The sequence below is a fragment of the Macaca mulatta genome, chromosome 11 (genome assembly GCF_049350105.2).
Source record: "Macaca mulatta isolate MMU2019108-1 chromosome 11, T2T-MMU8v2.0, whole genome shotgun sequence".
NCBI classification, from domain to species: Eukaryota; Metazoa; Chordata; class Mammalia; order Primates; family Cercopithecidae; genus Macaca; species Macaca mulatta.
The window spans coordinates 34753722-34777500 of NC_133416.1; the positions used below are offsets into that span (position 1 = coordinate 34753722).

Genomic DNA, 23779 nt, shown 5'->3' on the forward strand with positions numbered 1-23779 from the left:
TTTGGTTCTGTTTATATGCTGGATTATGTTTATTGATTTGCGTATGTTGAACCAGCCTTGCATCCCAGGGATGAAGCCCTTGATCATGGTGGATAAGCTTTTTGATGTGCTGCTGAATCCGGTCTGCCAGTATTTTATTGAGGATTTTTGCATCAGTGTTCATCAGGGGATATTGGTCTAAAATTCTCTTTTTTTGTTGTGTCTCTGCCAGGCTTTGGTATCAAGGATGATGTGTTGGCCTCATAAAATGAGTTAGGGAGGATTCCCTCTTTTTCTGTTGATTGGAATAGTTTCAGAAGGAATGGTACCAACTCCTCCTTGTACCTCTGGTAGAGTTCAGCTGTGAATCCATCTGGTCCTGGACTTTTTTTGGTTGGTAGGCTATTAATTATTGCCTCAATTTCAGAGCCTGCTATTGGTCTATTCAGGGATTCAACTTCTTCCTGGTTTAGTCTTGGAAGAGTGTAACTGTTCCGGAAATTGTCCATTTCTTCTAGATTTTCTAGTTTTTTTTGCGTAGAGGTGTTTATAGTATTCTCTGATGGTAGTTTGTATTTCTGTGGGGTCGGTGGTGATATCCCCTTTATCATTTTTTATTGCGTCTATTTGATTCTTCCCTCTTTTCTTCTTTATTAGTCTTGCTAGCGGTCTATCAATTTTGTTGATCTTTACAAAAAACCAACTCCTGGATTCATTGATTTTTTTGGAGGGTTTTTTGTGTCTCTATCTCTTTCAGTTCTGCTCTGATCTTAGTTATTTCTTGCCTTCTGCTAGCTTTTGAATGTGTTTGCTCTTGCTTCTCTAGTTCTTTTAATTGTGATGTTAGAGTGTCAATTTTAGATTTTTCCAGCTTTCTTTTGTGGGCCTTTAGTGCTATAAATTTCCCTCTACACACTGCTTTAAATGTGTCCCAGAGATTCTGGTATGTTGTATCTTTGTTCTCATTGGTTTCAAAGAACATCTTTATTTCTGCCTTCATTTTGTTATGTACCCAGTAGTCATTCAGGAGCAGGTTGTTCAGTTTCCAAGTAGTTGAGCGGTTTTGATTGAGTTTCTTAGTCCTGAGTTCTAGTTTGATTGCACTGTGGTCTGAGAGACAGTTTGTTATAATTTCTGTTCTTGTACATTTGCTGAGGAGTGCTTTACTTCCAATTATGTGGTCAATTTTGGAATAAGTGCGATGTGGTGCTGAGAAGAATGTATATTCTGTTGATTTGGGGTGGAGAGTTCTGTAGATGTCTATTAGGTCCGCTTGGTGCAGAGATGAGTTCAATTCCTGGATATCCTTGTTAACTTTCTGTCTCGTTGATCTGTCTAATGTTGACAGTGGGGTGTTGAAGTCTCCCGTTATTATTGTATGGGAATCAAATAATTATTAATAGTATTTTTAGCCTTGCGGCTACATATGATCTCTATGTATTTGTCATTGCCTTTTTGTTTTTTTAAACAAATGTTTAAAAATGTAAATGTTCTCTGTGTCGTTCACCATGTTTTCATGCTTTGTGATAGTGGCTGAAGTTTAGAGACTTGTTTTAATAAACAATGTTCTGAAATGTTGATCTAATTGCCTCTGGCAAAAGATGTGTAATCATGACTTTTGATGAACTTATTTTAAAAATAGATGCACAGTTGATCTCTTATTGCACGCATTTTGGCAAATTCATGAGAGATATTCCTCTATAAACATGACACTTGCAAAACCTACCATACCCTGAACGTTTGCTGTCTAGAAATTAGTGCCTAGTTTTCATTCACATTAATATTTAGGTAAGACATGTTTTATTTCTAAATAGACTGTCAAACTTTTTTCATATTTTAATGTGTAATAGTGATGACCTTTTTAAAAAGACTCAGTGTAATTCGTTTTCTCATTTAAGCCATTAACTGCCCCCTTTGAATACTATTGTTGCTGCTTTCTCTTATAAATTGATGATGTCTCAGGGTCTCAATTTACAATTACATTAGTTTCTTCCTTGAGTTTGTAGTTGAGCTGTGGCTCTGCACTGTCTGGGCCTGTACAGGCATCCTTCACAAGTCCCCGGCAGGTGGCCTTTAAGCCATTCTTAGTGTCACTGTGAAAACCATCCAGATTTTCCCCCAAAAAGGCCAAGTAGTTGCATGATGTGTTGTGGATTTTAGGGATATATTTTGCCTATTTCACATACTTTTTTCCAAGAAGATAGGTGAGCTTACGCATTTAAAGGTTTGAACTGTTTTTCTTCTGTTTATAATTTTATTTGAGATGGTGTCTCGCTTGTCACTCAGTTTGGAGTGCAGTGCAATGGTGTGATCACGGCTCACTGTGGCCTCAAACTCCCAGGTTTAAGCCATCCTCCCACCTCAGCCTTCTAAGTAGCTGACACTACGGATGTATGCCTCCACACCCAGTTAATTTTTTTTTTTTTTTTTTTGGATTTTTTTAAGAGACAGGATTTTGCCGTGGCTGCCTCGTTGGTCTCAAACTCCTGGGCTTAAATGATCTGCCTGCCTCAGCCTCACAAAGTGTTGAGCGGCGTGAGCCACTGCACCCGGCCTTTTTATAATTTTAATAATGATCTGTCAAATAATCCTTCATTACTTTTGCTTTCTAAATTCTTGTTATATTTTACTAAACAATGCTTAATCTCGCTGATAAACCATTTTAGGAGAAGGGTGTCTGATGAGTACCACCCCTCCCACCCCAGCTTTTTTTTTTCTTTTCTCAAAGTTACAAGGTCTCCCTCTGTTCACCAGGCTGGAGTGTAGTGGTGTGATTATAGCTGACTGCAGCCTCAATTTCCTGGGCTCAAGAGATCCTCTCACCTCAACCTCCCCAGTAGCTGGGACCACAAACATGCACCACCATGCCCAGCTAATTTTTTTTTTTTTTTTTTTTTTTTAAGTAAAGACAAGGTCTCATTATGTTGCCCAGGCTGGTCTCAAACTCCTAGTGTCATTTAATTTCTGTTTTGGTATCGGCTCTGAAAGACCTATTGAGAAGGTACTTGGAACTCTTGATATTTTCCAAAATCTGTTTTACTAAGATAAATTTTAAGGAGAGCAACAGAAAATAAAGCACAAAGGTGGTTTTTTTGGTTGTTTATTTATTTATTTATTTTTGAGACGGAGTTTCACTCTCGTCGCCCAGGCTGGAGTGCAGTGGTGCGACCTCGGCACGCCGCAACCTCCCCCTTGTCCCGGGTTCAGATGATTCTCCTGTCTCAGCCTCCCAAGTAGCTGGGATTACATGCGCCCATCACCACACCCGGCTAATTTTTGTATTTTTAGTAGAGACGGGGTTTCACTATGTTGGCCAGGCTGGTCTTGAACTCCTGACCTCAGGTGATCCACCTGCCTTGGCCTCCCAGTGTGCTAGGATTACAGGCATGAGCCACCGCGTGGTTTTTAATCAATATTGTTTAATAATGAATTGGATTAAGAGAGGTGGTTTTTTTTACTCAACAAAGTTGATTGGGTTTTTTAAAAATAGCTTCTCTTGTTTTCAATAATTAAGGCTTAAAAAATCTCTAAGAGTTCTCTTTGAGATATTTGGATTCTATAAAAATGAAACGCTTTGTTTCTTAACCAAATGATAATTCCTTAAATTGCATTGTTTGGTTCAATTATAGTGAATTTCCTGGTAGAAATTTTATTTTCTCTGAAGCAGAGTCAGTCATCTTAATATCACCATGTCAACCAGAAAAGAAGGAAATCTAATATGCATAATAAAGAGAGAACACTGACACATGACTTCTTTAAAAGTCTCTGAAATTCAACATATAATTTTTTATACCAGAATGTGAACAAAAATTTAATCTTTTCCTCTTCATCTATGGTTTATGATGTATTTGTGTGATTTTAAAGAACATTTTGGGTTTTTTTTAGTTCTATGTAAATGTGACCATGTTATCTGTATAATCTTGCCATCCCTTCTTTGGAAAACATGGGTCACTGTTAAAGTATGTCATGGATGCTGATGTGGAGTCTGAGTAAGCCTAGTGGGCACGAGGGTGTGTGTGGACGTGGGCGCGTGCGTGTATTTGTTCGTTTCTAATCGAGCCATTCTTCTAGAGTCTTTAGGTCAGCTGTCACGTTGGGCTTTCCTCCTTTGTTCTTTTGAGTTGCTCTATGACTAGCCACAGACCTAACACTAAAAAGGAAGGCTTTTAACGGATTAATTCCGTCCTTTCCTTCGCCTACATTGTAGCAGCTGCGTTCTGCCCTTTCTGTGGCCCTGCAAGGAGAGGAGGCCTGTGTATAACAGTCTTCTGTCAACATCCATTATAAGATTCCTAAAGCACATGGAATGAGATAGTTCCCAGGAAAACTCTTTGTCAAGGCCAGTCCATGTGGGAAAAATATTTCTGTGCTTAGTCCTATAACGATGACTGTTTTTGTTTTATGGGGTCAGGAGAAATTTGACTTATAAGACAGCATTGTGCTATGCCTCCATACTTACTGCCCTTTCTTTCTGAACTCTTGCAGGTAGCAGCAGTACCTGTCCAAAGATCGCTTTAATTCCGCCTTGCTCCATAAGCAGCACAACCACACTGGTTGGTGAGAATGTATCTGAAGAAGAGGCTCAGGGAATAAATGGGAACAGGCCAGCGAAACACTCAGCTGCAAGTCCAAAGCCACAAGGTATGTTCATTGAGGGTTTGTGATCAGGGTGGGTACTTTGTTGATCAAAGAAGGCTAACCAGAAAAATGATGGCCACAAAGAAAGTGTTTTAAGCTAGAAGGAAGCAATTGGGTACATTATTTTTTAGAGAATAGTCCATGTGTGCATCTTCTCAGGCAGAGGTTGCTATTTGCTCTGCTCCTGAAACAACATACATTTCTCTATTATAGATCTTTTCATGTCGCTGAAATTCTTTGCATGTCATCTTAACGGAACTGTGATCTCTTTATTATGGCTGACCTAGCACAGGGACTTACTGTCTGTGTAATAAATGTGTTTGGAGCTACTGTTAGAAAGAAATGATTTGCTAGATGTCAGCATTTGTGAAACATAATTCTAGAACAGCACTTCATGTACTTACCAAGAACATGACTTGAAAATATTAAGGAGGTGGGGCCTGAAAACACCTGATAGTATTTTTATACTTCCACTTTCTGTGGAGGTATTGTTTCTTCCACAGAAAGGAACAGTAGCAGCCCTTCATTCAGGATTCTGTGGCCAGTGAGGGTAAAGAAAAAGCCATAATGGTAGGAAGCTTGAATGATTTTTTTCAGTGACCATTTCCTTTTACAAATAAATTTCCAGTGGTATTAACTTTGAGAAGCAAAAAATTACAGTTTTGATGATAGAGAGCAAGGCCTTTTGAAATGGAACACAAAAGCTAAGCTACCCTGTGGTTTAATGTGTAGTTTCTTCCTTATAGATTTTCATTTATAATGAATGCTAAACAGATATGAGAAACAATACTGGGCATTGTCAGAGTTACTGCAGTTGGGAAAAATCAATTTCTGTTTTTGCGTATTTTGTGTTTACTTAGGTCTCTTTCCTGTTCTTGCAAAGAAAAATGTATTCTAGCGCATACGTTATAAAATAAGGTGTTATTCCTTAAAGTTGTATGTTTTAAGGATTTCTGAAAAAAAATTTTAGAACAAGTTTAAAATGAATCATCTAGATTATGGGATATTTGTCTTGTTCTCACTACAGTTATATTTGTGGTGATATGGAATATCACTATCAAGCAAGGTCAGATAATTGATGATTCGGATGAGTAGCCTATTCATGATCTTACAACCACTTCTTTTGACTATACTGCTCCCTTATAGCATTGATGTGAATATAAGCATATGACTTTTTTTGATCATGATTTGGGCCTTTTTATTTCCAAAATATGAAATTCCATTTCACCCATTAGACCCGAGTTGACAAAGATCCAGCGTGAGGTAAGAATATTAATAATGAATACAATTCTAGTTGATGTAACTTTCCTGATCAAAGGAAGAATTTCATTACTTAAAAAGCCTTTATTTTTGAAGATGCACTGCAATACTTCATTGTTTTCCAAAGTCAGTGTATTGAGAGATATAATAAGAGTGTCCTTCCTGAGCTGCATGTGCCAAAATAATCCCCTTTTTAAGTAGACAACACTAACCTTGCTTTTGCTGTTTTGTGGTTATATTAAAACCTCTGTATAGTTATTTAAATACATATTTACTTCCTATCTTAAATATGGGCTAATTATATATATATACTTTTCTAACTAAAGGGAATATTTGCAGATATTAAACAAATCACAGAGTACTTTATACTTCTTTTTCAAAATACGTTCAAGTGGTGTTTGGCCTTTCCCTGATACCCATGGCTAAAGTTTTAACCCCACCTTTCACCCTGTCCTTTTATATTTCCCTATGCTGTAGTCTCTTCAGGCTGCTGTAACAAAATACCATAAATTGGGTAGCTTATAAACAACGGAAATGTAGTTCTCACAGTTCTGTGGTATGAAGTCCAAGATCAGATTCAGGGTCTGATGAGGGCTTGCTTTCTGGTCCACAGATGGGTCCAAGATCAGATTCAGGGTGTAATGAGGGCCTGCTTTCTGGTCTGTAGATGGCCATCTTTTCACTATAACCTCACAGGGTGGAAGGGGTGGGAGCTCTTTCTGGGGCTTCTTTTCAATGGCACTAATTTGATTAATGAGAGCTCAGTCCTCATGACCTAATCACCTCCCAAAGGCCCCACCTCTTCATATTGTCACCTTGGGAATGAGGATGTCAACATGTATTTTGGGACACAAACAAACACTCAGACCATAGCACTCCATACGAACTTTATTTTTTCTCATTCTTTACAACCTGAACTGCTGTATATTTTACTCATCAGCTCAGTTTTTTCTGCCTATGTGTCCGCTCACATAGTACATAACCAGTCTTCAATAATACTGCTATATTGCTACATTTCTTCCCCTTTGTTTCTGCTATTGTTTAAAACTTTGAACATGTGCCATGTAGCGACCAACGTCCCTGAAATGAGGCTACATCTTAGTATTGTCAGATGAGCTGCTACATAGATTGGTCAGTAATTCAATCAACAGTACCCAATAATGAGTGTTTGTTTAGTGGAGAGAGCTAATTTTAATTTCTCCTAACATTTGGGTGACTGAGGCAGAGAAGAGAAGGGGGTGCTAATAGGGACCTACTGCGTGGAGCAAGGAATTATCACCCTGACACCTTTGTTCCTGCCTCACTGCAAATCCCTTACAAGTTGTGAATGGTGAGGTCGCTGGGGCTTCAAGGTCACTGTGTGGGGTCCTAACAAGGGAAGGGGAGTCAGGCTGGCAGGAGCAGGGGAAAGCAGAAACAAAAAGCTGATAAACTGTTAAGTCTGCCTTTCTTCCTGGTCCAAGGCACATAGCCCTCCTGTGCAAATAACTCACAATCTTCCTGCACTGACTTATCACCAGACACGTGGCTGATAGAAAAATGGAAATTAGCTCACTGCAACCTTGGCATCATCGGTACTGCATGTAGCCCCCTCCAGCACCATGCTGTAAAATCCCCAGGACACCTTTGTCTCTTTGTAGTCAGCTCCTCTCTTGCTGATCTGCCTGTTGCTTTCTTGCAGTGTATTTTCGTATTTTGTCTAATAAATATGCCTTTCTCTACCTACCTGTCTTGGTGAATTCCTTTACTGCCCATGCCACCAGCCCCGGATAGTTGCTACCCACAACACTATGTTGTTTTAGTTTAATTTAGGACTCTTATTCTAGGTGAGTAGTTCTCAAGCAGAGACAGTTTTGCCCACACTTGCATATCCTCTCCCAACAATAGGACATTGGTAGTATCTGGGGACATTTCTGCTTGACACTGCTTGTAGGAGTTGCTACTTGCAGCTGGTGAGTGGAGGGTAAAGTTGCTCTATATCCTGCAATGCACGGGACAGTCCACAACTAAGAATTCATACAAACTATAATATCAGTTGCTGCATTTGCAAAACTCTGATCTAGATAAAAATAAGCACATAATTATATCTTTTTTTCCCTTACGTAGATTGCTAAGAAGATTATAGTTATAATTTATTGTGGGATTTTTTTTTTTTTTTTTTTTTTTGAGAGAGATGGTTTTGTTCTGTCACCCAGGCTGGAGTGCAGTGGTGCAATCTCGGCTCACTGCAGCCTCCGCCTCGCAGGTTTAAGTGATTCTCCTGCCTCAGCCTCCCCAGTTGCTGGACTACAGGCATGCACCACAACGTCCAGCTAATTTTTGTATTTTTTGGTAGAGATCGGGTTTTACCATGTTGGCAAGACTGGTCTCGAACTCCTCACCTCAGGTGATCTGCCTGCCTTGGCCTCCCAAAGTGCTGGGATTACAGGCATGAGCCACCATGCCCGGCCTATTGTGATAATTTTAAAAGGGGAAAGTATTGCACATCTTTATTAGTGGTGATTATGTAGTAATGTCTCTGGAACAATATATGGTTTATGTTTATTAATTACCAGTAAGTAAATATTTTTGAAGAATTATTTGTAGGTTTTTAAAAGGTGAATGAGCTAAGTTTTATTTTAAACCTGAAAAAGGAACGACCAGAATGGCAGCCCTTTGCATGGTGTTTCAAAATCAGCAGAAAGAAAGATAAATTTTAGATTAGAGATTGGATAAACTCGCATTTGGATCCAAATTGAAATACGTAGATTTCGAAATGGATTTGTTTCATAATTAGAGCTTGTTTTGCCTTAGCCTCAGAAAATACCCTAAGGCCTTGGAAACAATGGCTTATTCACTTCATACCAATCCTAATAGTCAAACAAATTACTGAGCAACCTCCAGCATAAGTCTTTCTTCTTGTTCACCACTTTTAATACTGGCCTGTTTCCTACCATGCTAGACAGTGACTCAAAATAACTCCTTTAGTAATTAAAGTTAATAGTTCTTTTTCTCTTAACAGCTTTTATCCAGAACATCCTCCGTAATTCCTGATTATTTTTATAAAGTGCAAATTGTCACATAATGTCTCAATCATTAAATGCTTTAAAGAGCCACATTGTTGTTTGAGTAACTTACATAAATATAGAGTACTTAAACCTATTCATTAGCTTCTAAAGTAAAAGTCTATGTATAATGATCCATTCTTTTAAAAGTGTAATATTATAATGCACTTATACATAGCCAGCTTTTGTTGTTTCTGTTTTTAAAAAGAAGAGTAATTGAAGACTACTGACTTAAACTGGCAATTAGTTTCTTTTCATTCTAGATAATCACTTTGAATAATCAATTTTTTTTCCTATTTACATCTGTAAATTTGGGTGTAATAAAACCCAACTTATTTATAGTCTAATAGAGATCTCAAACTTCACATGTATGAAACTGAACTGCTATTCTCCTCTCCAAAAATTGCTTTGCCTGCTATGTCACTTGACCACCATTCCATCCTTCTGGCAGTTGAGACCCAAGGCTTCAGAGTCATCCTTGCCTCCTCTCTCTTTCTCTAATATGTCTCACTTAATCTTACCAGGAAATCTACTTTAAAAATATACCTAGAATCCAAGTATTTCTCACTGCCTTTTCCTAAGCACTGTGATCTCTTGCCTGAATTTCTACAATATCCGCTTAATTGTCCACCCTGCTTCTCCCCTGTTCCTCCTCTACATTCTCAACACAGCTCCCAGAGTGATCCTGCTGAAAGTTAAGTCATATCATGTTACATTTCAGCTCAGAACCCTGCAGGGACTTCTCATTTCATGCAAAGTCAAAATAAGTGGTCCAGAATCTACTTTCTCAGGCCTCGCTATGCACTACTTTTGTCCACATGCTCGTTCTGCTCCAGTCCTGCTGGCCTCCAGACCCCAGGTGTCCCTGGCTCTCATTCCACCTGCTGGAAAGCCCTTCCCCAAACAATTCCTTCCGCTTCAAGGCTTACTCAAATCCTGACTTTTCACGGAGGCCTAACTTTGAACACCCTGTTTAAGACTGAAATCTGCTCTCCCTTTGACTTCCCACACCCTGGATCGTATTGATCTTGTTCTTTTAGCCCTCACCACGTTTTTTTCTAGCACTTACCTCCTTCCGATAAATGATTTACTTGATTTTTTTTGTTTATTTTTCCTTTGCTCATTCATAGGCTCAAGTGCCTAGAACCTAGTGGATATTCAATAAATATTCATTTAATTAATGAAAAAATGAAACACCCTATATAGAGGTATGAGGATTGTTCTAGGATATATATTTTTTGAATGCTGAATTCTTAGTGGTTTTATAAATTTATACTCTCATCAAAAATGTTGTGTTCACATTACTTGATATCTTTACTGATACGTGGTATTGTCAGATTTAAAATTCTAGTCAAGCCAGGCATGGTGGCTCACACTTGTAATCCCAGCACTTTGGGAGGCCGAGGGGGGTGGATCACGAGGTCAGGAGTTCGAGACCAGCCTGGCCAACATGGTGAAACCCCATCTCTACTAAAGATAGAAAAAATTAGCCAGTCATGGGGGTGTGCACCTGTAATCCCAACTATTCGGGAGTTTGAGGCAGCAGAATTGCTTGAACCCAGGAGGCGGAGGTTGCAGTGAGCTGAGATCGCGCCATTGCACTCCAGCCTGGGCGAGAGGGTGAGACTCTGTCTCAAAAAAAAAGAAAAAAAATAAAAAGAAATGCTCAAATTGTAGTCAATCTGATTTGTCTGAAATAGTATCAGCTTATGGATTTAATTTGTATTTCCCTGAAATACTAATAAGTGAGTGTGAACACAGTTTTTCCTGTCTATATCCTTTGAGTTGTTAGGTCTTTTAGTTAATAGTGCATAGTAGTTTATTTTATTTTATTTATTTATTTACTTATTTATTTATTTATTTTTTATTATTTTTTTTTTTTTTGAGATGGAGTTTTCCTCTCATTGCCCAGGCTGGAGTGTAGTGGCACAATCTCAACTCATAGCAACCTCCACCTCCCGGGTTCAAGCGATTCTCCTGCCTCAGCCTCCCAAGTAGCTGGGACTACAGGCATTTGCCACCACGCCCAACTAATTTTTGTATTTTTAGTAGAGTCAGGGTTTTGCCATGTTGTCCAGGCTGGTCTTGAACTCCTGACCTCAGGTGAGCCACCTGTCTCGACCTCCCAAAGTGCTAGGCTTACAGGCATGAGACACTGTGCCCGAGTTTTTTTATTCTGATTGTTATTCCTTTCTTCCTTATATATAATACAAAAGTCTTATCTGGGTCGGTAAGATCCAGTTCTTCACAGGGCCTTGTAGAAGAGCCAAGGACGGCTGAATAAAGAAAGGGGCAGATGAAGGGCATTCTTGCATTTTGAAACTTTGTATCCTGCCACAAAATTTCACATAGATATTATATGGTTATCTTAAAAATAGATGTCTCATATATGTTAATCTTGTGCAAGTACAAAGTGCTTTCATAGGTAGGGTTCTTTCATGTGTTTTTGAATCCTTTTCTAGTCATTTACTTCTCAAAGTAGCTGTGTGTTACTTTTTCAGTCTTTGATAGGAGCAGTAAGATTAAATATGAATTCATTTTATGAAATAGTAATTTTCCTTAAGAGCTGAATGTTGCTGGGCACGGTGGCTCACGCCTGTAATCCCAGCACTTTGGGAGGCTGAGGCAGGCGGATCACCTGAGGTCGGGAGTTTGAGGCCAACCTGGCCAACATGGCAGAACCCCATCTCTACTAAAAGTACAAAACTTAACGGTGTGGTGGCAGGTGCCTGTAATCCCAGCTACTCTGGAGGCTGAGGCACAAGAATCACTTGAACCCAGAAGGTGAAGGTTGCAGTGAGCTGAGATTGTGCCACTGCACTCCACCTGGGTGACAGAGTGAGATATGGTCTCCAAAAAAAACAGTTGAATGTTAACCTATAATCATGGGTTACAAGAAGTATTGAGCCGAAACAAAGATGAGACTCATTTCCTGTTCATCAAGGAACTCAAAAGTCTAGGGAGGCAACCCTGGTTGTAAAATATTATAAAACAAAATGACAAATGTTAGTTGAGAAGATATTTGAAGATTTTTGAGGCAGGATGGGAGGGCAAGAGGTGGAAGAGTCAGGTAAGCCTTCTGAAAAAGAGTTGATGACTGAGGTGAGCCTTGTGGGAATTATGGGATTTTGCCAAGTGGACCATTCTACGTATGTGCCAGAGCCTGAAGGCCTGAGGGAACCTTCCCAAGCTTACAATGGAAGATGCAATTCAGTGTGGCTGGAATCTAGGCCACACAGGGGGTGGGAGAGTAGAGATGAGGCAAGCAGTAAGAAAGTTCCCAAGAAATCTATTTCAAAAGAAAATGAAGCCAGGAGAGGTGGCTCTCACCTGTAATCCCAGCTACTCTGGAGACTGCGATGTAGGATCACTTATGCCCAGGAGTTTGAGGTTACAATGAGATATGATTGCACCAGTGCACTCCAGCCTGGGTGACAGTGTGTGTGCGTGCATGTGTGTGTGTATTTATACCCACATATACACACACACATACAAGATAAAATAGAAAAAATGAACCTACTGTGGTGGCTTTCCAATAAACATGTTGTTTTCATTTAGCTCTAGATATATAATAAGGTTCTTACAACATGATTCTGCAGTTGTTCATATCCTAGCAGAACTGTACTTAGCGGATCTTATTCAGCTAAGTAAATGTTATAGTAGGTATGTTGGATTCAGGGCACCTTTTACCTGAAAAGCTTACTTGCTCTAGAGAGCTTAACAATCAAGTAGGGAAAGACTGTGTTTGCATACTGCACTGTTCTCAGAGTGTGAAACACAAATCTGGAAATGATTTTGCATGTTTTAAATGTCACACTGTTGATCTCTAGAATTAATATTGTGTCTGAAGAAAGGAAAAAAATCTAAATAAATAAATAATTGAAATATCAAGAAGAGAAGGAATCGGAACTTTAGGGTTTTCCATTCTCATGGTCTGTAATGCCAATAGAGACTAATAATAAACTGCATCCTTAGAATATTGCCTACAATTTGTAATCTTTTCCCTTCTTATGTAACTAATTTGGGAAATCTTTTTAAAAGTGAATAATTGTCTATTTGATAAAATCGTAATTTCTTTACCCCTTGATTTTTATTTTCTTTTTTTGTTTTATAATATAGTGTTCATAATCTGGATTATGTTGCTATACAAAGGATTTACTGGTCCTTTCTAATTCGTGATCTTGCATATGGTTTTATGTCAGTTTACTTACCTTTTAGGTCTCCAGCTGGGCCTACGAATTAAACTGACATAACAACAGATTAGCGGAACAAAAACATACAAGAGATATAAAGGCCGTTGGCTGTAATTTGTTTGGTTGCCCAGAAGCTAAGAAAGGCGGCCATGAAGAGAAATTTAGTCTCAATAATTTCAAGTATCAATTCCTGGGTTGCTCCTGCCATCTGTTGTCATTTCCTCTGGGTACGGACTATTAGATTGAAACTCTCTGAGATCTTGGTTTTTAACTGAAATTGGATTTTTTTTGCTTCGTAAGTACATAGCATACAAGATTTCTTTTTCTTTTAGTCCTGCATTAGATATTCCTCGGTTAACTCCATAACTTTGGGAGTTGAAAGAATCATTTTCATTCATCAGTTAGGTATTCTGAGCCAAAGTATCTGTTATTGTTATTACATTATAAATGATGAACAAGTGATAGAATTTTTTCTAAGACAGTGTGTCTAACTTTAGCCATTCATGTATCATCTTCAGATTTGTCATATCCATGTACCATTTGTTCTTTTTTATTTAAAATATGTATATTTACTGATTTACTATACGTTTGCATTTTCTCCCTTGCTGAATTTGATACCTCCTCTGTGCTTCTAAAATACCCAGTGTTCACTTGTATCAACATTGTTAAAGTGCCTCTCCACTAGTATATGATCTCCATTTGCCAAACATAATGCAAATAGTCACTATAAATATAGCTGTGATCAAAAGTAATATATTCCTTACCTTCATCAACTGCCTTGTGGAAGAAAGAAAAAAACTTCAAACCTGTAATATATTTACTATTTCACTGCAGCTTTATTATTTAATCCTACTCAATACTGATTATTTAATAAGTATACCACAAATTGTGATAAGCAGTTTGGAGAAAGCACACAGTGCTTATGAAACAGTTTAAGAGATGGACAGAATTTAGACTGGGAAAGTAGGTGGAGTCATCCCTGAGAAAGTGATGGGTATCATTGTGTTTTAGTTTCTCACTCATCTGACACCTAATAAATAAGGCACGGTTTAGTGAGTAAACTCTAGGTAGATGAATGAGTTATTTCATAACAATTTTAGCACACAAAATTATATTCACTTCCTTCTTTTAGTATTCTAGTTAAGAATGTTGGATTATTCATAACCTTAAGAGGTTTGTTTTTTGTGTTGGGGGGTGGTGGGAGATTTTCCTGTTTTACTGCATTAGTTCATATTTACTACTCATAATGTTTAAAGGGTTTTTTGGTGGGAGATTTTCCTGTTTTGCTACATTAGTACATATTTATTCTACACAGAAGTTTTTCTGTAAAATTAACAAATATTACACTTATATAAGCCCGTTTGTTCTCAAATAATACTACGTTAATCACTCCCCCACACATATGTTGGAAAATATCATTTTCACAAAAGAAGCATGCCATTTTTAAATTGAGATTTTCTTCTTGTTTATATTGAAAGAGAATTAAGTGAATTAATTGCTCCACTCGTAGTTCATTGTGACATTTTTTTCCTTCCCTATAATAAATTGATAACTGGCACTGAAATGATGAAATCTAGGCCAGTGAGCATGAGCCAACTGTCAGCTAACTGAGTTTATAAAAGAGATGAGATCACTAAAAACCAGGGGAACCAGCTGGGGGAAAATGGGGCATGTAATTAGGAGGCGACATGATTCCTCACCCTTCTTCCAGAAGGTAAGAAAAGGATTTAAGGAAGAGAAAAGATGATTCTATTTGATCTGTCAACACTGCTTATTAAAAAATACTACATGTTATAGTATTTTATCCTGCATGTTAATCTTAGAGAAAAGTAATACTGGTTTTCCAAAGTGATGTAATTTCTCTACCAATTGGGTACTTATCATCTACAGTGTGTTAGGGAAACTTCTGTAGATTTTAGTATTTCATGAAATGATCTGTATTTATCCTATTAATTGGTTGAAGGACTTGTGAAGAAAGTAGATGATTTGTGGTATATTGATGCAGGCCAGCCGTCTTAAGCCGTTTAGTGTTGTTATATGTGAATACCTGAGGCTAGGTAATTTATAAAGAGGCTTATTTGGCTCACAGTTCTGCAGGCTGTACAGGAAGCACAGTGCCAGCATCTGCTTAACCTTTGGTGAGGGCCTCAGGCTGCTTCCACTCATGGCAGAAGATATAGGGTAGCTGGCATGTGTAAAGATCACATGGAGAGAGAGGAAGCAAGAGAGAGATGGGGGAGGTTTCCGGCTCTTTTTAATAACCAGTCTTGGAGGAACTAATGGAGCAAGAACCTATTCACTATGGCAAGAATGGTACCAAGCCATACGTGAGGGATCTGCGCCCATGACTCAAACCCCTCCCATAGTTTCCACCTCCAACACTGGGGACCAGATTTCAACATGATGTTTGGAGGGGACAAATATACAAACCTGTAGCACCAACTCTGTTCCCCCAGGCCACTTAACCTCTCTAAGCCTTCATAGACATAAGAGGAGAATAGTGGTACCTACCTGAGAAAACTATAAAGTATAACATTTCATCAAAGATCAAAGAGATAAAGTGCTTTTGTTAAATGGGAAGAAGATGCTATATTAATGCAACACTGTATTACTGTTGTTTGTTGTTGTTTTGTTGGCTTTTATGTTGTTTAACTTGTTAGCTGTGGATTTGGGTATATCAACTATCACTCTATTAGAAAACCTGTTTTGTAGCAGACAATGTATCTCTAGGATTTAGTTTTAAATTTAGCACCACCTTTACCCTGTTGAGATGAATAACTGCTGTGTTATCTGTAGATTTTAGAATGCTTTAGCCTTATGTAGATTCTGAGGTGTTTAATATTGCCATATTTAAGATACAATAAAATTAAAAGAGCCACTTAAGTTTGGAGATGGGATTTCCACAAGGCACAAAGCAAATGTCCAAAATGAACAAAAGTCTTTTGGTTGTGGTTTAGTTCAAAATTTGACTCCCGCCCCCTTTACAATAGTTTTATAATGCTGAATATTTTGCACCCAGGACACCAGAATTTTTAGTGTTATTGAACGAAATATCAGTGAAATACTGAATTCTATTCTTTTTCTACAGTGCCTCCAAAGCCATTACACCTGCAGAATTCACCTTCGTCCAATATACACCAAACCCCCAGGCATAAAGCTTTACCTAGTGCAAAACCAAGGATGGAGGAAATTAAACCTGCCCCTGCTTCTTGTGTCTCAAAAGAAAAACCCAGTAAGGTATCAGATCTCATCAGTCGCTTTGAAGGAGGCAGGTAAGAGCTAATTTACAATGGGAGGAGGCAGGGGAAGAAGAAAGCTGATTTTCGAAAAAATGATAGCCATAGTCATAGATTTTCTAAATAAAAAGCATAGTATCTTATTCCATTAGGTTTGATAGGCCTTTAGAAAGGGTGAATTTTTAAAACAAATGACTTAGTCTTACCCTAATGTGAACTGTCATGTGCTATGTATTAGCTAGATGCAGCACTGTAGGCCACCAGCTTTTTCATGAAATTGTGTGCCTGGGTATCTGTGTGGTTTCTCTTGTTTCCTCTGTATCTCTGTGTGTCATTCTCTACGTATTACTCCTTGTGGCTCATTCTGTGGGGCGCTGGATATCTGGGTTGGAAAGGCTGAGCGGGCCTCTGTCTCTTCGTTTCTCACTTTGTGTGTTTGTGAATGTGACCCCTGTGGGCTTGTCTCCTCCCTGGGGCCGTCTCTTCTTTCCATCCCATTTTCCATCCCATTTTATTTAATGTGGGTATTCTATACCCATTCAGTCCCTGTTTCCCCTCTCCATATACTCCGTCATATGCTAGGTTTTGCAAAGAGATAATATTACCAATGGCAAAATGTATGCTAAATTTCAGTTTTGTATTTATTAAATATAATTTCTATTCTTAATCCCAATGTTTGAAAGTAGGTGAAATATTATATTTCTCATTTAAAGATAAATGGAACCCACCCGGAGCTTGCAGTGAGCTGAGATCCGGCCACTGCACTCCAGCCCCGGCGACAGAGTGAGACTCCGTCTCAAAAAAAAATAAATAAATAAAAATAAAAAAAATAAAAATCTCAATTGTTTATTTTTTCTTAGTCTTTTGATAAAAAGGAATTTTGTCACTGACTTAAATATAATTTTAAACAATGTTATGAGTAGGATTTTGTTATCTGTCACCAAAATCTATGTATAACTAAATAGAATGTGTATAACTTCACTTTCATCCTTGAAACGAAATATTTTCATTCATTCCAGTGTAATATTTGGGACTTATTTCCCATTAGGGTGATTTTATTATTTATTTGTGGGATTTACTGTTATTTATGTAATGAAATCATAGCTTGGAAATAGTTTGAGTATCGTCTGGGAATTGTGACCAAGCACAAAACCTGCAGTGTCCCTCGTTTTTAAAATGGGTCTAACAGATGTTGGTTCTTCCTATCAATTTCCTGTGACAACTCAGAACCCCCCTCTATTTTACAAAGTTACAAGTTCTGGAGAAAATTAACTTAGAAGCCTGTCTTCAATTTTCATTCCTGATAAATTTTAGGAACTTTGGTCATAAATATTTCAACTTCAGCATCTCTTCCTCTGAAGTAGGATTTATAGGACCTTTGCTATCTTGAATTACAGTGATCTTTACTAGAATGGTTTAATTCCATTTAAAACATTTTTTTGCTGCTCAGGGTATAAGTTGACTTAATAACAACAGAGTGACCCCTCGCGTTTGCAGATTCCAGGGGCCATGCCCAGTGACTGCGTAATAGGAGGGCCTGGAGCCCTGATCCCTGTCATAAGGCATGTCAGAGCCTGCATCCCTAGGTTTCAGGGATAACTCTCTGAAACCTGGAAAGGGTCAGTATTCCAAAGACTGCGTCCTCCATTTTGGTTAACCCACTCTGCATTGTTTTAGATTCTTCTACATGTGAAATGTTTGTACTTTTAATCATTCAAGCTTCACAAATTCAATCCTGTTTTGATGCAGAGGTTGAAGGTTTAATTCATCTAAGGAAAAATGTGCTATAATTTATGATTTTTTTTAAGCAAATTTATTCTGAGTGCAAATTGGGTATAGTGTATTTTGGCAGGTCTGGTGAAAAAATATTATTTGTGGTAGAGTCCACTGCCAATACAAAAAACAATGATATGTTCTCAGTGAGGTATTACCACTACAGACTGGCCCCAAAAGTGTTTGAGTGGGTTAATACTGCATTGGATCTATAGGACTTGAGTAGGAGATTTGTATTTACTGTTGAGTGGTGTCCTTGCCCTTGCAAGGGTTGTTTTCAGTTTTAACCTTTCTTATGAGAGCTTAGACTAGCTTTGTAAAATAGAGGGAGGCTCTGAGTTGTTACAGGAAATTGATAGGAAGAACCAACAACTGTTAGAGTGGAGTCTGGTCAGAATGGTCATAGCATACTGTTGTTAAGACCTTACCTGGCTGGGTGCGGTGGCTCATGCCTATATTCCCAGCACTTTGGGAGGCCGCAGTGGTTGGATTATCTGAGCTCAGGAGTTCGAGATCAGCCTGGGTAACATGGCAAAACCCTATCTCTACAAAAAATACAAAAATTAGCCAGGCATGGTGGTGCACGCCTGTGGTCCCAGCTACTTGGGAGGCTGATGTGAAAGGATTGCTTGAGCCCAGGAGGTCAAGGCTGCAGTGAGCCGAGATTGTGCCACTGCACTCCAGCCTGGGCAATGGAGTGGGACCCTGCCTTAAAAAAAAAAAAAAAGAAAAATCCCAAGTAACACTAGTTTGTTAAGATGAGAGATTTGGAGCAAGTAGATTTTCTTTAATTTTTACTGTGGTTTCCTTCTTTCTTTCTCCTATTCCTCCTTCTTTCTCTCTTTCAGAGTAAGAGAGAATACTCTTTTTAACCTAGGAAAGACTTTAAGATTTTAGAAATAAGATTATGTTTCTACAGACCTGAACATTGGTGATTTTTGTTTTTGTTTTTGTTTTTGTTTTTTTTTGAGATGGAGTTTCGCTCTTGTTGCCCAGGCTGGAGTGCAGTCGCGCAATCTCAGCTCTACCTCCCAGGTTCAAGCAATTCTCCTGCCTCAGCCTCCCAAGTAGCTGGGATGACAGGCATGCACCACCACACCTGGCTAATTTTGTATTTTTAGTAGAGATGGGGTTTCTCCATGTTGAGGCCGGTCTTGAACTCCTGACCTCAGGTGATCCACCCACCTCATCCTCCCAAAGTACTGGGATTATAGGCGTGAGCCACCGCGCCTGGCCAGAACATTGGTTTTTCCCATGGACACTCCAGGGTCAACTGTTTTCCCCTTATGGTTTGGCATCCACAAAGCAGCAGGAATCTTCCAAGTACTGGTTCAACTACTGCTTTTACCAACTCCTTACCCACCTAATCCTTCCCAGTCTCCTTCTCTCCCTCCCCACTCATACCCTTGATGTCACTTACTGTGGGGCATTTGCAGCTCTCATTCAAAGCCATTCTTTAGACAAGACCTGAACATGCTTAAATTTGTTTCAGAGGATCTGCTGAGGATCTTTTCACCAGGGAATCCAGAGACTGATGCAGGCAGGAGAAGGAGGACAGTTTGATTCAAATCTCTAAAGACTACTTGGGAAATTATACAGCCAAAGGTGTCCTCTTCGAGGGGACAAATCTCAATTGAAGAGTGTATAGCATTTATTTATATTGCCCACCTCCAACTTTTATGTATATGACATTTTCCCCTACTCCATTTATCCTTTCTTTCCTCTGGTGTTGGACTTTACCCGTATCTTTTTTCCTCCTTCGTCACTTTCTTGCTGTCTACTTTTATTCCTTGTTTCATTCTCTAGTCCAGATCAGCCGTGACCGGCAAGGGTGAAGTGAGAGCAAAGGTGACACATCTCAGCATTGTCCTTGGAACTGGGCTGCTTGCTGTTTCCTTCCCCACCTCCCTTTATCCTGTTACCTGCACTGGGGAAGATAATCAACCCTAGACTTTCTTCCCACATTTTGCCTGCAGCCTATTCACCTGATGCTCATTCTGTCCTTCTGCTGCAGTACATCATAACTTGGGGTGAAGACCATATGCTTTAGAGTTGGATTCATGGTTTGACTTCTGGCTTTTCTGCTCGTTACATTGTGACATTAGCCACCTTAATTTTCTAAGCCTAGATTTCTCTATGGGATCCCTGTCTTTGGAATTATTGTGAGGAGGAAACAAGGTAATTATTGTAAGGGGCTTCTTGTAGTTTGTGGTTCTTAGTAAGCACTTAATAAATGTTTCCGGCTGTTATTATTGTCACAATTATCATCATTATCATGGTTATTCAAAGCTCATCAAATATTTATGGAGTACTTCCCCTGTGTCAAGCACCATGCTAAGAGGTAGGAATAAAGCAGAGAGGAAATCTACACCCTCACCGAGTTTTAGTTCCTTTATTTCTTCTCGTTTAGGTCACAGGAATCTTTCAAAGAGTATAGCCCAAAGTTTTTTGTTCCATTCCCCACTTCACTCCCAGAATCCTAGATTAAAATCTATACAAATATTTCCACAGGAATATTGTTATATATTGGGAGTAAGTTTCATTCTCCTATTAGGACTACTATTATGTCAAGCAGTAATAAGGACTTTAAAAAAAATAAAATAAGATGTGGAGTTAGTGATGGAGAGTGCCGTTATGATAGATGCATCTAGGAAAACCTCTTTGGAGAGGTGATACCTGAGCAGAAACTCGAATGACGAGAAGAAATACCAGCGTTTTGGGGGAGATTGTCCTAAGCAGAGAACAGCAGCTGCAAAGACCCAAAGACACATATACTTGGTTATTAAGAATGGGGAGCAGCAAGGAGTATGGCAAGAACACAGTGAGTTAGGGAAGAATGGAATCTAATGAGGCCAGGCACTTTGGGAACTAGAGTATGTAGAATCTCATAGGCTGTCACTGGGACTTGAATTTTCCCTTGAGTGTGTGAAGAAGCCGTCAGAGTTCTGTGACTGACTTGTAGAGGTTCTAGTGGAGGAGATCAGAGTGGAAACAAAGAGACCAGGTAAAAAGCCATGACAGCATGAGTAAAAAAGCTTTCAGAGTGTTCATTATGCCTTCCAAATAAAAGTAACTTTTTGGTTCACAATTTGTTCATGAATTAAGGACTGGCTACACCTATTTAAAAATGTTAAGAAACATCACTAAGTAAAAATGTTAGGAAGAGATGATATATACGTAAGTATTATATCTAAGTCTTTACTAACTAGTCACATTATTAAACACTGCAAGGATCAAGAAAAGTTAAGTTATAAATAAAATAAACAGCCCAAGGAAGTGTTCCAGTCCCCACAGGTAGACTCAGGGTCATCTTCTTTATTTAAATCTTTATTTAAATGTGGATAGCATCCCCAGAGACTTGGGGCTACACTGAGAATATTCAAATCCATGTTTCTAAAACCATCAGAGATAGAAAAAAAAATTAGCAAATATCCCTTTTCAACTGGAATAAACTTGTCTTAATTCTAGAACTTTTCCATGCCAATGTTTTCATGCTTCCTTTGTGTTTTATCTTTTAGCTCATTATCAAATTATAGTGATTTGAAGAAAGATTCTGCTGTGAACCTCAATGCTTCTAGAACCCCAGGAAGGCATGGATTGACAACCACACCTCCACAAAAACTCCTCTCCCAGCAGTTGCCACAGAGGCAGGGAAATGAGACAGATAAGACTCAGGGTGCACAGACTTGTGTGGCCAATGGTGTAATGGCAGCACAAAACCAGATGGAATGTGAGGAGGAGAAAGCTGCCACTCTTAGCCCAGATACTTCTATTCAAGCTTCTGAACCCTTGCTTGATACACACATAGTGAATGGAGAAAGAGATGAAACTGCCACAGCTCCTGCATCACCCACAGCAGATGACTGTGATGGAAATGCTTCTGACAGTAGCTACAGGACTCCAGGCATAGGCCCAGTGCTCCCCCTAGAAGAAAGAGGGGCAGAAACAGAAGCCAACGTACAAGAGAGGCAAAATGGGGAAAGCCCTCTGGAACTGGAGCAGCTGGACCAGCACCATGAGATGAAGGTAGAGCATGAGACTAGCTCATAAGCAGGGAAAACCCTGCCTGTTCGATTGTTGTCTTAAAACTCTACTTTTTTTTTTTTTTTGGAGAGGGAGTCTCACTCTGTTGCCCAGGCTGGAGTGCAGTGGCGTGATCTCGGCTCACTGCAATCTCCACCTCCTGGGTTCACGCCATTCTCCGGCCTCAGCCTCCCAAGTAGCTGGGACTACAGGCGCTCACCACCACACCCAGCTAATTTTTCGTATTTTTAGTAGAGACGGGGTTTCACTGTGTTAGCCAGGATGGTCTGGATCTCCTGACCTTGTGATCCGCCCGCCTCGGCCTCCCAAAGTGCTAGGATTACAGGCTTAAAACTCTTTATTTATTGCACCCCTGCAATGTATGAATCAGGTCACCCACACTGGCAGTTAAATGATTTTCAAGCTCTGGTTGCTGATGAGTATTTCCCCTATGCTCTAAGCAGATATTTCACTTTTTCTTTTCGTGTAGTTTCTGTTAATATCTCTGTTGTAATTTCAGGAGTCAGAACAGTGTGGAAACTTTAATGTAGGAAATCCACAAACGTATTGTTTTTACATAGAAAGAAAATGTTCCTTGTTGTTCTAGATGTTGGTGCTGTATCCCTAATACTTATGGACCAAGCAAGAAGAAATTGTGTAATCTTTGTTGTTCAGAAGTTTCTAATAGAATAAATAGTAGACCTGTAAGATGAACTTGCCACTAGTAAATGTTACTTTTAAGGACATGAATATGGAAGTATTAAATTATTCAACAGATTATATTTATAACTCTAGGCTTTTAATTTTTTTAAGTTTTCTAATTAATGCCCAATTTTGTAATAAATGGTATAGTCTTTGAGTTACAAGGCCATTTAAAAATCATTTTAGAGCCGGGCGCGGTGGCTCAAGCCTGTAATCCCAGCACTTTGGGAGGCCGAGACGGGCGGATCACGAGGTCAGGAGATCGTGACCATCCTGGCTAACACGGTGAAACCCCGTCTCTACTAAAAAATACAAAAAAAAACTAGCCAGGCGAGGTGGCGGGCGCCTGTAGTCCCGGCTACTCGGGAGGCTGAGGCAGGAGAATGGCGGGAACCCGGGAGGCGGAGCTTGCAGTGAGCTGAGATCCGGCCACAGCACTCCAGCCTGGGTGACAGAGCGAGACTCCGTCTCAAAAAAAAAAAAAAAAAAAAAAAAAAAAAAAAAAATCATTTTAGAGCCAGGCATGGTGGCTGATTGCTGTAATCCCAGTACTTTGTGGGGCCAAAGCAGGAAGAGTTCCTCAGCCCAGTAATTCAAGACCAGTCTGGGCAACATGGCGAGAGCCCCTATCTACAAAGATTTTAAAACTTAGCAGAGCATGGTAGTTCACACCCGTGATCTCAGCTACGCGGGAGGCTGAGGTGGGATAATTGCTTGAGCCCAGGAGGTCAAGGCTGTAATGAGCCATGATTGTGCCACTGCACTCCAGCCAGGGTGACAGAGCAAGACCCTGTCTCAAAAACAACAAAAGAAAAAAAAAAAAAAATCTTAGTTTAGCAATTCATTTATAGAAGCAGAAATAGCCCCAGAAAGCTTATGATTTTGTTTTCAAGGTCACACTGTTTTTTGAATAATAGCTCCCAACCTCATG

General features: G+C 39.2%; 1 protein-coding gene across 5 annotated transcripts in view; it reads left to right on the forward strand.

Annotated features, from left to right (window-relative positions):
• Positions 1–23779, forward strand: part of FGD4 (FYVE, RhoGEF and PH domain containing 4) — a 266934-nt gene that overhangs the window by 177198 nt on the left and 65957 nt on the right. For all 5 annotated transcript variants that reach the window (XM_001084734.4, XM_015151412.3, XM_077953841.1 and 2 more), the window contains exons 2-4: positions 4465–4620; positions 16203–16386; positions 21642–22149. In XM_001084734.4, the coding sequence (XP_001084734.3) occupies positions 4465–4620; positions 16203–16386; positions 21642–22149 (848 nt within the window). The remainder of the gene's footprint in view (positions 1–4464; positions 4621–16202; positions 16387–21641; positions 22150–23779) is intronic.